General features: G+C 40.7%; 1 protein-coding gene across 2 annotated transcripts in view; it reads left to right on the forward strand.

Annotated features, from left to right (window-relative positions):
• ATP1B4 (ATPase Na+/K+ transporting family member beta 4) overlaps positions 1–15,003 on the forward strand; it is a 61,263-nt gene that overhangs the window by 13,118 nt on the left and 33,142 nt on the right. For both annotated transcript variants that reach the window (XM_044305241.1, XM_044305240.1), the window contains one exon: positions 3,264–3,411. In XM_044305241.1, the coding sequence (XP_044161176.1) occupies positions 3,309–3,411 (103 nt within the window). In that variant the 5' untranslated portion in view covers positions 3,264–3,308. The remainder of the gene's footprint in view (positions 1–3,263; positions 3,412–15,003) is intronic.

The following is a 15,003-nucleotide window of genomic DNA, read 5'->3' on the forward strand; positions in this document are numbered from 1 at the left end:
AAATGACCAGTCATAGGCATCCCTTTCTTCTCAGTATTGCTGCTATTACTGTTGTGAACACATATGGGGCATCATATATCACAAAATTAAAGATGTAGGGCTTACTTTTCCGTGCAAACCTAGAACGTCACATGTTTTGACAGAACAATTACTTGAAAATAGATATTGCTTAGGTTTACCATGGCTAGAAAGGTCCTATGATTTACTAACCCCTAAACAGACATTACTGATTCTCTTTTTTTGTAAATCTGCCTTTACAGATATCTTCGATCTATAATAATAAGTTAGATTGCTAGGACACAGCATGGATATGAAGGGGGGGGGGGGGATATACAGGTGAAACTCGAAAAATTTGAATATTGTGCAAAAGTCCATTTATGTCAGTAATGCAAATTAAAAGGAATTGCATTAATGCAGCTTAAAATTAGAATTTTGTGAAAAGGTTCAATATTTTAGGCTCAAAGTGTCACACTCCAGTCAGCAAATTAATCCATATTAGTCAGCTAATTAATCCATATCCCCTGATATGTGACTTCAGTATTCAAATTTTTTGAGTTTCACCTGCATTTAAAATGTGAACGTAGAGTTGTTCCTTATGTGTGCCACTAGGTTGTGTCTAGCTGCATGATACGATAGGTATGAAAATCACTGCAGAGGTCTGATGACCAGTATGAAGAGACAGGCCAAGAAGTCCAAGAGTAGGTGTGCCCAGATGTCCCAGGAAGAACCACAGTCATGGAGGGTCAATAGTTAGACAGTACAGCCAAATGGGGCAGTGGTGAAAATCTTCAATGCTGGGCAGATTGCAAGACGAGAGAAAAGGAACATACTAAATGGCCGCTACTGTCCATCTGGTGAATCCACACGAAGGCTACTGAGAAGCCTTTTGGCTGGCTGCCATCATATAAGGGATACACAGAAGGGCAACACAAAGGATCCTCCTGGAAGCTCTAACCGTGGCATTATTCAGGAGTCTTCATTAGGAACATATGCTAATATGCAGGCCCTAAAATACAAGATATTGTCCTACCTAGTATTATTTGTGGGGTTGAACCAGGGAATTAAATATATGAAGGCCTATAGGGGTGTCTGTGATCTATACATCACTAGCCATTTCCAGAATCACCTAGACCCACCTAGACCAACGTGCACACTTCCAACTTTTCCAGAGTGTGGCACCTTCTCAACACAGTTCAAGTCCCCAGTCTATATTTGGGACGCTGCCTGTATAAGAGCACCACTTTGACTTGATTAGCAGCACACAGTTCCACTTGACAGTCACTAAATATGACCTTCTCTTTTTCTGGTGCCACCTGCACCATTTTTATTACTTGTAGTTAGAAGATAATCACAGACGCTGATCCAGTTTCAGTGATCCCCTGATATAGACACCCATTAGACGCAATCTTTTCTTCCCTCACTCACAGCACAGCAGGTGTCTCTGGCTCCCACGGGTTTACGGGGCACACACTCACCAAAGGCGCCAAGTAAGCTCACTTCTATGGATGCACCTCAAATCCCATCTACAGGCATTACGACGAGCGTTTCTTGCACCCCAATGTCTAGTCAGACACAGAGCACCAGTAATGACCTCCTGCAGGATGACTTCCCAGGAACATCATTCCTGGTGTCATCAACCAACACTGGAATGATGACAGCATTGAAATGACCAGTTCATGCTCCAAGGAGGTGCCAGGGGGTGCCATATGTTGGTGCAACATAATACATTCTCAGTGTTACAATACCATCACACTGAAAAGCACATTAACGTTTTTCAGCAGTGCATTATGACACAACATAACATTACAAGGGGGTGATCACACCCTGAGACTTGGAACATGAAATATATGAAATATATCATAAGCCAATATTATTAATCCAAAGTGCTCTAGTCTATAACATCTTTCATGATATTTAATATGCAAAGAGGTATCTCCCAGGGAATGAGAATCGTCTTGCTAGCTCCACCTTTTTGAGTAGTACAGCACATGAGTCCAGATTGACAACTTTTATTGTCATACTTCCACTGTCAGCACTCAAAGCTGTGCTGACATACACAGTCCGGTCTGCAGTGCTGGGCTAACATAACGCAGAGGACTCCTGCGTGCACGCACAACAGTCCTGACAATGTATTTCACGGCAGCTTAAATGCTAACAGCGTGGGAACAGGGGGCAACAGGAAAATAAAATACAGCAATCTGGACTTCTACTTATGTATTACTGCAGATAAAGGTCCATTTATACAACCGTGTTCGCTTTGCGGACAGAAAACCACGGATCCGCAAAACATGGACACCGGCCGTGTGCATGCTGCATTGCAGTGAGAACCCATTGACTTTGATGGATCCGTGACCTGCAAGATGTAGTAAAGAGTAGGACATGTCTTATCTTTTTTGGCGTTGCCGCACAGATCAGGAAGCACATGGAAAGGCTTCCAGTCATGTGAATGGACCCTAATAGTCCAGACTTGTGGAGGCAGATTCCCTTTAAAGGGAACCTGTCACCGGGATTTTGTGTATAGAGCTGAGGACATGGGTTGCTAGATGGCCGCTAGCACATCCGCAATACCCAGTCCCCATAGCTCTGTGTGCTTTTATTGTGTAAAAAAAAACGATTTGATACAGATGCAAATTAACATAAGAGTCATATCTTATTTGTGTGACCAGAGAAGAGTCAGATTTTCAAGCTCTGACTCATCTCAGGTTAATTTGCATATGTATGAAATGGGTTTTTATACACAATAAAAGCACACGAAGACTACTGAGAAGCCTTTTGGCTGGCTGCCATCATATAAGGGATACACAAAAGGGCAACACAAAGGATCCTCCTGGAAGCTGCAGGCCCTAAAATACAGATAAAGGTCCATTTATACAACCATGTTAGCTTTGCGGACAGAAAACCACAGATCCGCAAAACATCTTACTTGTGTGACCAGAGAAGAGTCATATTTTCAAGCTCTGACTCATCTCAGGTTAATTTGCATATGTATCAAATGGGTTTTTATGCACAATAAAAGCACACAGAGCTATGGGGACTAAGTATTGCAGATGTGCTAGCGGCCATCTAGTAACCCATGTCCTCAGCTCTATACACAAAATCCCAGTGACAGGTTCCCTTTAAGGAGAGCCAGGACCCCACCTCACCCCCTAAGCTTTATCCCTGATAATTAATAAAAAGGCAACACCGACCTCTTTCTTTTTTCCAGTGCACATCCTATGACCGTAGTCATTTCTTTTTTAATGGGAGGGACCTTTGCCTTTCAGGACGGTCAGGATGGAAGTCCCTTACAATCTAACAGGCGACTTGACATGGAACAGGAGAAAACCTGGGGGGAATGGCTACAAGAAATGAAACTTTACTTGTGGAATCCAGAGAAAAAAGAAGTATTAGAACGAGATAAGAAAAGCTGGGGTAAGATGAGAGGATCTCTACAAGGCTCCAATATTGGTCCTCTGTGAATGTACTACCATTGTGCATGCTATGATATAAGTTAGCTATTAGCACTTTTCTTTCATTTACTGCTTTATTTGACTCAGTGCCACATGTTATACCGTATGTGAATTTCATAAGCTACATAAAATATGAAATCTGAAAATGCTTATTATAAAGGTGCAGGAAAAAAGTAAGTGAACCCTTTGATATTTCTGTTTTAAATGTAATGAATGTGTAAAACGTAAACTAGAGAGTCTAAAGATCACATTTATCACAGTAGCTCTTAGATGATCAGTTTGGCATGTCTTTAGGTGCTTTTGTCTACATTTACACCAAAGTATCTAAAACACATAATAAATGTTGTGCCAAGCGGGCACGTCGGTATTGTGGCGCCATTCTGGTGCATTTAGCTTAGTAAATCTACCCGAGTGTACTTTCAGTGTTTCAACCTTTGTTTTCTTGGACCAAAGCACATGATTCCAAAATGGCCCTGGCTTAGGCTACTTTCACACTTGCGCTTGATCGGATCCGTTCTGAACGGATCCGATCATATTAATGCAGACGGAGGCTCCGTTCAGTACGGATCCGTCTGCATTAATAACTTAGAAAAATTTCGCAAGTGCGCAAGTAGCCTGAGCGGATCCGTTCAGACTTTCAATGTAAAGTCAATGGGGGACGGATCCGCTTGAAGATTGAGCCATATGGTGACATCTTCAAGCGGATCCGTTCCCATTGACTTACATTGTAAGTCTGAACGGATCCGCACGCCTCCGCACGGCCAGGCGGACACCCGGAGGCTGAGCGGAGCGGATGCATTCTCAGTGGATCCGCCTCCACTGAGAATGCATTAGGGCCAGACGGCTGCGTTCAGCTGTCCGCCTGTCCGTGCGGAGGCGAGCGGAGCGGAGGCTGAACGCCGCCAGACTGATGCAGTCTGAGCGGATCCGCATCCATTCAGACTGCATCAGGGCTGGACGGAGGCGTTTGGGTCCGCTCGTGAGCTCCTTCAAACGGAGCTCACGAGCGGACCTATGAATGCTAGTGTGAAAGTAGCCTTATCTAGGTGCTGTGTGACATGCTTGAGACAATCCTTGATGGAAATCACTGATCAAACAGTGACCAAACACTGAGGCCTAGTTCACATTTCAGCGATCTGGTCAGTGGTTGTGAACCAATACCAGGGGTGGGTCAAAAACACAACAGGAGCATTATACCTTATCTGTGGCTCCACTCCTGGTTTTCAGAGACAATAATTTTTATTTTATTTTGAGTTTTAAACCAGGTAAAATCAGGTACAACAGTACATAATAGTAATGGTAGTACATAGGTATTACATAAGAATTACGTAGGTGCATATATAGATCAACAGTAGATCTTGCACCTTAACTGAAGTTATCTGTATTTATTAGGCCATAAGAATACGCATTGTACAGTCCATGTACTGAAGGTCGTTTATATGTGACAGCACAGTTTGGGAATGAAGATTTTTTTTACAGAAATCCCCAAAAGTGCCGTTCTCTAGTTCACAGATTCTCAAGTTCCATATAAAACCGTATCATCCGTTTAATCCTACCATCGCGCTCCACTCCTGGTTTTGGCTCACAATCACTGATGGAAATCACTGAAGTGTAAACTATTCCTGACTGTGTGAAAGGGAATAATAATGGCACTTTTTGCACCATTTAAATTGGAGAGGGTATTTGGGGGTAGGGTTAGAATTGTGCCTTATTTATTCAAAGACACATGCCTCTTAGAAAATTAAGCACATGAATTTCTCTGTATGCTGCCATGAGCAGCCGTACATTTGCACTTTTATTAAGCTTAGCCTCTGATAAATGAGACTAAGATACATGTACACACAGGGGTTCTTAGTATAGGGGTAACCTGTGCAGCTGCAGGCAAGGGGGAAGGAGGAGGGGGACAAAAATGTAACGTATCCAGCTCTTTATCAGATGAAGTGTAAGGCTCGATTTTCTGCTGGGCCATAAGGTGCTCTATAACTACTACTTTCTCATCAAATTAGCAGCTGGAAATCAAGAATCCATAAACAGTTCCATAAACTCTAGTGCAGGTGTCTGCCCCTAAATAAGTTAATGGGACATCAAAAGTTTTAATCTGGCAGGTATGCGGTGACAACACAAGTGTCGGTCTGATAGGTAGCTGCAACATCAGCAGTTGGTTTCAGGCAGGTATGCTGCTGTGACAACACGTGTGTTTACTATGATAAGCTACTATGACATCACAAGCAGGCTTTAGTCAGACATGCAGCTGTGACATCACAAGTGTGTCCTACTATGGTAAGGTACTAAGACATCACAAGTAGGCTTTAGTCAGGTATGCTGCTATGACATCACAAGTGTGTTTTACTATGGTAAGTTGCTGTGACATCACAAGCAGGCTTTAGTCAGGTATGCTGCTGTGACATCACAAGTGTGTTTTACTATGGTAAGCTACTATGACATCACAAGTAGTCTTTAGTTAGATATGCAGCTGTGATATCACAAGTGTGTTTTATTAAGGTAACGTACCATGACATCACAAGTAGGCTTTAGTCAGGTATGCTGCTGTGACATCACAAGTGTGTTTTACTATGGTAAGTTGCTGTGACATCACAAGTGTGTTTTACTATGGTAAGCTACTATGACATCACAAGTAGGCTTTAGTTAGATATGCAGCTGTGATATCACAAGTGTATTTTATTAAGGTAATGTACCGTGACATCAATAAGTAAGGTACTATGACATCAAAAGTAAGTTTTAGTCAGGTAATATGTTGTGACATCGCAAATGGGTTTCTGTCAGGTAATTGCTCTGACATCACTGCTGTTTCAGTCAGATGATATTAACATGACATCACAAATACAGTTCAGTCAAGTGTGTTTTACTATGGTAAGTTACTATGACATCACAAGTACACTTTAGTCAGGCATGCTGCTGTGACTTCACAAGTGTGTTTTATTTTTGTAAGCTACTATGACATCACAAGTAGAATTTTGTCAGGAATAGTGCTGTGACATCACAAGTGTGTTTTACTATAGTAAGCTACTATGACATCACAAGCAGGCTTTAGTCAGGCATGCTGCTGTGACATCACAAGTGTGTTTTATTATGGTAACGTACCGTGACATCAATAAGCAAGGTACTATGACATCAAAAGTAAGTTTTAGTCAGTTAATATGTTGTGACATCACAAATGGGTTTCTGTCAGGTAACTGCTATGACATCACTGCTGTTTCAGTCAGATGATGTTAGCGTGACATCACAAATACAGTTCAGTCAGGTAAACAGCTGTACACTTCTGTGACATGAGGTTCAGTCAGACACACTTCTATGATAACACTAATATGTTGATGGAAAGAAAGTGGCAATCACAGAAAGTGGGTGGCAGAAGGTTAGAGTAATCAGTGCACCTCACAAATACAGTGGACAATCCCCAGCACAAAGTACAGTCTGGCACTACAAGTTAATAAAACCGATTTCTCACATGAGGATGACTAAAATCTGCAAATGATTACATCCCTACAATCAACATCTCCAAAACACGTCATTGGCAAAGGATGCCAAAACCATAGCCAATCCGTGAACAAAAATCTTAGATAGATGGTAAAGAAAGTGTACTTGTGTCCTTATTTCCTACCCTCAAGTGTCTTGTCTAGGTGTGTAGTTCCCTTCATTTATATATTGGTTTTCTCTGCTGAGATATGTAATATTACATCTTGTTCATATGTGATACAGTATGTAGGTATCTGTTATGATATGAATATTTCTTTCTTCTATTTTCTCATTTGCTTTTGGGAAAATATCGTCATGCTTATATTATGTCATACATGACTTTAATAAAAAAAATTACTGTTAAACAAAAAAAAAAGTATACTTGTGTGAGCAAGTACTTACTACTTCTACTACTGCCCCAATCTTATTTCTGTCTTCATTCATTCCATCTATTTAGTAACCACGAGCTAAACCCTTAGCAATCAGTTCCTGTAGTCACAGATGGATGTTCAGGACGATATAGTTTCCATGACTGACTATTCCCATAACTACACTGCACTATGGGAAGAAACTTAAGTACATTTCCATCTGTTACTGTGAACCTTAGCCAGAATAATGTTTCATCTGGGAAATACGCAAATAAAAACAAACTACAAACCTGTACAAATAAGTGAGAAATATGAGGAGCGCTGGAGGTTTTATAGCATTCGGGAAACTCTGATTGCTGTGGTTATCTATAGTATCTCTCATATGTTTATAAGTGTATGCAAAATAGTTTATTTCCATCGCTTTATTGCAAAATCTGGTGTAGAAAAAGAGTGGTGGCTATGTTGTATCATCACATGTTGTAATAGTGGGCAGTTGCAAATATACCTAGTTCATCAGGCATGGCCTGAAAACAACCAACCTGGTAGCAGCTCATCAAATAAGTAGACAATCTCGGTATCATATCAATGAATTGCCAAACATTTTCACCAATCTCTTTGCCATGTTGCATAAAAAGATTGTCCATAGAGTGATTGTGTGGTTTAGTTAACGCCTAAGAACTAAAGGGCATGTTCAGTTCATAGAAAAAGGTCCACAAGCTGTGACCCTCCTCTATCACCAAGAGAAGAGTTGAGTTCTGCACCAATAAATAGAAGAAAGCTGTGGTACTCACCACAGTAAAGTCTCAATTTCTTTATTAATCCATAAAACTGGGTAAATACAGATGCAAAAGATGCGGTATAGGCAACAGCTGTTTCACAGCAAAACACTTCAGGGCCTGTAGAAGCAAATTGCCGTGAAATGGCTGTACTGTTTGTGCACAGCCCCACTTTGTCCGGAATTGTAAGAACGTGCTGCACAGAAATTATGTTTTTTGGTGCCAGCTGAAAGACACGATTACCCATTTCATGTTTGCTCGTTGTTCGAGTAAGGAGAGTTATCAGGAACTAGCATTTCTGCATATACTTATCCTTGATAATTGGTCCGATTATTTGTCCCTGTTAAATAACCTTTAGGGTTTATTCAAAAAAGGTAGATTTGTTGTCAAATTTACTGTAACTGGAAATCTGGCCTATACAGTGGCATGCAAAGTTTGGGCAACCCTAGTCAAAATGACTGTTACTATGAACAGTTAAGAAATTTGTAGATGAAATCATCTACAAAAGGCATAAAGGTAAAGATGAAACACACTTTTCAACATTTTAAGCAATATTAGTGCATTATTTTGGTTTTGGAGTGAAAAAAAGGAAACGAATACCTTGCGAAAGTATGGGAACTTAAGAAGATCTGAGCACTCAGATAATTGTGACCGAGTTCTTTAAATAGCCTGTTAGGGTTAAGGCTTGTTTACAAATCACTGAAGAAAGTGCACCAAACGGATATACCACTGACTATACTAGCTGGTCATACAAGCAGATGTTAAAAGCTGAGACTTTTGCCAATATATTCCTGTCAGGAAGATATCGGAGCCCAACATGCACCACGTCACGGTTCTCAGCATGGCAAGGGGTCCTACCACTACGCTAACTATGGTGTGAACACGGTCTGAAGGTGATGAAATCCAGCTCACAGCCAAGCTTCCACACAACCGCCTAGCAGGACAACTAATACAATTTGAACAAAGCAAGACTGTAAGCCACACCCACATCAGACCATGTGATGGAGGTTTCCAGGTGCAAAAGAATGTTCAATTGCCAGATGAAGGCACATTCAATACTTATAAAACAAAATCACAGACATATAGTGGCCAATATGGGGGAACTGCCCAAACACCAAACACTGTAGCGTGTTTATCATTGGGCGAGCAGTCCCACCGCATGTGAACCACTAAAATACCGTGGCAAGTATGGGGGAGCTGCTCAAGCCCAAACACTGTGGCGTGTTTCTCATTGGGGGAGCAGTCCCACCGCATGTGGACCGCAGCAAACGACCATCCCGAGCAATTATGCGTACAAAGGAGGACGCCTGCGCGGTCCACATGCACCACAACAACATCCTACACAGACCGGAGCATTGTGCGGATGACAATACAATTATACAAATCACTGAAGAAAGTGCACCAAACGGATATACCACTGACTATACTAGCTGGTCATACAAGCAGATGTTAAAAGCTGAGACTTTTGCCAATATATTCCAGTCAGGAAGATATCGGAGCCTAACATGCACCACGTCACGGTTCTCAGCATGGCAAGGGGTCCTACCACTGCGCTAACTATGGTGTGAACACAGTCTGAAGGTGATGAAATCCAGCTCACAGCCAAGCTTCCACACAACCGCATAGCAGGACAGCTAATGCAATGTGAACAAAGCAAGACTGTAAGCCACACCCATATCAGACCATGTGAGGGAGGTTTCCAGGTGCAAAAGAATGTTCAATTGCCAGATGAAGGCACATTCAATACTTATAAAACAAAATCACAGACATATAGTGGCCAATATGGGGGAACTGCCCAAACACCAAACACTGTAGCGTGTTTATCATTGGGCGAGCAGTCCCACCGCATGTGAACCACTAAAATACCGTGGCAAGTATGGGGGAGCTGCTCAAACCCCAAACACTGTGGCGTGTTTCTCATTGGGGGAGCAGTCCCACCGCATGTGGACCGCAGCAAACGACAATCCCGAGCAATTATGCGTACAAAGGAGGACGCCCGCGCGGTCCACATGCACCACAACAACATCCTACACAGACCGGAGCATTGTGCGGATGACAATACAATTATACAAATCACTGAAGAAAGTGCACCAAACGGATATACCACTGACTATACTAGCTGGTCATACAAGCAGATGTTAAAAGCTGAGACTTTTGCCAATATATTCCTGTCAGGAAGACATCGGAGCCCAACAAGCACCACGTCACGGTTCTCAGCATGGCAAGGGGTCCTACCACTGCGCTAACTATGGTGTGAACACGGTCTGAAGGTGATGAAATCCAGCTCACAGCCAAGCTTCCACACAACCGCCTAGCAAGACAACTAATGCAATGTGAACAAAGCAAGACTGTAAGCCACACCCATATCAGACCGTGTGATGGAGGTTTCCAGGTGCAAAAGAATGTTCAATTGCATTGAATCAATCATGCATTGGGGTTGTGTTGCAGCCAATGGCACGGTGGATGATTTCATAGGTAGAGAGAAGAATGGATTTGATGAAAATCGAGCAAATTCTGGAAGAAAACATAACACCAATTGTAAAGAAGCTGAAGTTGAAAAGAGGATGGCTTCTACAAATGTATAATGATCCTAAACACACCTCAAAATCCACAATAGGTGCAAGCTGAAGGTTTTACCATGGCCGTCACACTCTCCTGATTTGAATATCATTAAAGATTTATGGATAGACCTCAAAAGAGCAGTGCATGCAAGATGACCCAGGAATTTCACCAAACTGGAAGACTTTTGCAAGAAAGAATGGATAAAAAAGACTCTTGGCTGGCTACAAAAAGTGTTTACAAGCTGTGATACTTGCCAGAGGGTGCTATTAGGTACTAACCATTCAAGGTGCCCAAAATTTGGCAAAAGTTTTGATTGCGCCCTTTTCCTTTTTTGTTATTTTGAAAATGTAAAAGATGAAAATAAAAATTAGTTTTTGCTTAAAATACAAAGGGGATGTGTTATCTTTAACTACTATATACTTGCTTGACTGTTCACAGTAACAGTAATTTCGACCTTGGGCGCCAACACTTTTACATGCCACTGTACATCTGAATGTGGTTGTTTCTGCAGCACGCACATAGATTTCTGCAAGCACCATTCAGATAAAAGGGATAGTTGTATATGAATGTGTGCTACATGTCAGCACTGAAAAATGTTATAGTGGTATCTTGGGGCAAAATACTATATATGTCCCCAAACAATGTAGATCCCATAGAATAACAGATGATTAAGGGGCTATAATGAGAAAAGTTGGACGAAATCCCATTTTTACACTATTAAATAAACTAATTCCTCATGAAATGGGATACTGGGAGCTGCAAATCTCAGATGACAAGCAAGACACGGTATCTAAAACTTTATATATACGAGAGGAGGTGTCGCACTGAATGAATATAAAGCCGTTTACAGAATGCAATGTGTATATGTATACTAACCCACTCACCGTCCACTGCAAAACATTTCTCAGTGTAATGGAAGAATGTACAAGGGTGAGTCAAAAAATATCCGCACTCTGACTGTAGAATTTATTTTAATTAACTTTCAGTATATACAAATGCATCATTTTTCAATGTAGTCTCCCTGTTTTTCGATACGCTCTGACCATCTGTCAACAAGCTTTCATATTCCCTCATTTAAAAATGTTTAAGACTAAGCTGCAAGCCACAAATGCACCGCTGTCCTATTATCATTATGGGTCATTGCATAGGCAGAGCCATGACTGATTTGCCACATAATCCTGAATTAGTTCTCATGCACACTAAATATCGTCATCAGATGTGGACGGGTGTCCGGCTCCTTCTTTAAACTTCCTTCTACTACTTTATCCATTCACAAACACTTCTTCGCAACAAAACACTTTCTCTATGCTGTGCATAAAGTCTTCAATAATTATCGGCACTGGACACATCCTCAGACCACAATTTTTTTTTAAATTACTGCTAGGGATGAGCGTAATAACTGCAGATGAAACATTCAAAGTCGATTCGCATAAAACTTTGTTTGAATACTATACAGAGCGAGTGCGCCGTACAGTATTAGAATGTATTGGCTCCTATGAGCCGAAGTTATTACTTCGCGAAGTCTAGCAAGACTTCGGGTAATAACTTCAAAAATTAATTTCTATTGTAAAAAAACTTTTCCCAAAAATGGGTTCGGTTCCAAGGTACCCTAATTACTGCACGTTGCTGTTATTTTGTGCAAATTATAAGTGGGGCAGCCATTGTTTCTCATACAGCAGTCACAAATGACGTAACACATTTAAATCTGTACAGAAGTAAGAAGGGAGATTAGGTCAAAAATTAAGTATTTATTTTTTCTAAATGTTTATTAAAATATATTCTACAGACACAGTGTAGATAATTTTTTTATCACCTTGTGTGTGTATACATTATACATATATGTATATACTGAATCAACCCTTTAGTTATGCAATTTTTACATTCACTGTTCCTTCATTTTGGGAAGAGATCGTGTCATTCACTGAGCCATCCACCCTCAACTACAACACCAGTGACTAGGGGATTTTATTAGTGCTGGATCAACAGTGATCCAGGATACCATATTCACTGCACTGCCAAGATGTATCAAATGATGCTTACCCCCTGAAACAGAAGCTGAATATATCACAGGCCACTGGGACTGGGTACTTAGGTTCTGAACAGATCGGTGAAAATCAGAATTAGTGGCTTAATATACCACTGACCACCAGGAACTGGTCATTTAAAACGCCACTTCCACCACAGACTGGGCCATAAATGTATAAATGGCCACCAGAGATTTGGTCAGTAGAACAAGTTGACTGGAGGACTACATTCATAGAGGCAAACAACAAGAAATAGCTATTGCTGTCTTAATATTTTAGGATACAGTACATAAAGAGTCAGGGGACAAAGCCTAAAGTCCATAGGTCTCTAGTTATAACAATGTAGTCAGGTTCAACGTAAGTTTTAATGACTGATGTAAGAAAATAATTCTGAAACACATTAAAGAGAGTCAGTCACCAGGAAATTCACATTTGAACCAGGCACAATGACTTGTCTAGCTGAGATCAATGTAATGATACCCATCATTAAGTGATCTGTTGCTTCATTCTGGAGAAAAAGTTATTTGAATCCATATGCAAATGAGTAGTTAAGTGCACCAAGGGCGGGCATAAACCACTATGTGCATCCTTGCTTCCTCTGCCAGACCCTCTGTTTCTTGATTGACAAGTTCCTGCATAGTTATCTTGCCTGACCCTATTAGGCACGATCTCAAATCAACTTAAAGGGAACCTGTCACATTGAACATGGTGTCTGTGTAGGGACCTGGAGCAGGGATACTTTAAAGTCTGGACATTTGTGAACATTTGCCTGTTTCCCCTATGCAATGTCTCATTACTTTATTTTACTTTAAAGGGTTAACTGGCACTGATGTATACTGTTTAATACTGTGTAAATGCATTTTATATGTTGTGATATATCCTGCTCATTTGCACTGTGTTTGCATGGCACTGTGGAAAGGGTTAATAGACACTGAGAGACTTTTGGGACTTTGAATGAGAAGCTGTTAATTTTCCACAGTTACCATGAGGTTTAAAGAATAGCATGTTTTGGGTGGGAAAAGTCAGACTTGTTTACCACCAAAACCATACAGACTGACCTTTTGAATGTCTGGTTTAGCTCTGTTGTTATGTCTGAAAAACTGTTTATGTCTGGAAAAACTTCTGTGTCATTGCCATTGAGTATCATTGAGGCTCTAATGTAAGTCTTTGAGAGACGGAATTTGTGACATTGTATTTGTTTGTGCTGAGTTTTTCCACTCCACTCCTACCACTAGAAGGTTCTTTTTTTTTTTTTTTTTTTTAAATAATTTTTTATTTGAATTTCACATACAGAACAAATCCATAAAAATGGAGAAAGCACATTACTCTAACACTAGACATAATAATTACAGTTCTTTTTCATCATTTTTTCTTTCCCTTACCCTCCCTCCTCCCCCCCCCCTCCCCCCACGTGGGGACGCGAGAAAAAAATAAAAAATAAAAAATAAAATACCAACACTAAAGTAGCCACTTTTTCCATACCTGGTCGAGATTTAATGACCTTTTTTTGTAACTCTTCATCACTCGTTCTTCTTTAATTAAATTATCTATCATTTTTCTCCACTGTCCCACCGTCGGTAAATCTACTTTTATCCATTTCCTAAGTATAAGTAATCTGGCCTGGAATAGTACTTTATTCAGAACCAGTCGTGTTTTTTTATTTAGCTTCAAATGTTCAGTTGCCCCTAGAATACAAATTATTGGATCCCTGGGCAGCCGAACTTTCAAGAGCAAAAATACGGTTTCAATTATTTCTGTCCAATATCTATGGAGCTTGGGACATCTCCAAAAGCAATGTATTAAGTCAGCTCTCTCCTCCCTGCATTTGGGGCACTTATCTGTTGCTTTCACTCCCATTCTTTTCAATATCCATGGAGATCGGTGTAGTCTGTGCACTATATAGAATTGTGAGATTTTATGTGAGCCCCTATCCGAGATTGTCGCATAATTTTTAAGAGCATCTCTCCAATTTTCTTCTGTGAAGGAGTCTAGATCCTTCTCCCATTTTCCTACAGCAAGCATTGTAATCGTTTTTCTCTTACCTTCCATCAGAAGCCTATATCTCCTTGCGGTTGTTCCACCTCCTTCCCCTAGTGTAGTAAACTTATCCAACCTATCCGATTTTTCCCTCCTATACCTATCCTCCTGTACCACTATCCGCAGTGCATTCCTGAGTTGAAGATATTTATAGGTATCAGTATGGGGGATCCCAAATTCCAACACCATTGTATTAAAGTCCTTCAGCTTATCTTCCTCGAAGATCTGGTCTAAATATATCATTCCTTTTTTCCCCCAATCTATATAGTCCCTTATTGTTTCTAATTCTTTTAAATAAAGATTTTTCCATATC

This window comes from Bufo gargarizans, chromosome 9 (genome assembly GCF_014858855.1).
Source record: "Bufo gargarizans isolate SCDJY-AF-19 chromosome 9, ASM1485885v1, whole genome shotgun sequence".
Classification (NCBI taxonomy): Eukaryota; Metazoa; Chordata; class Amphibia; order Anura; family Bufonidae; genus Bufo; species Bufo gargarizans.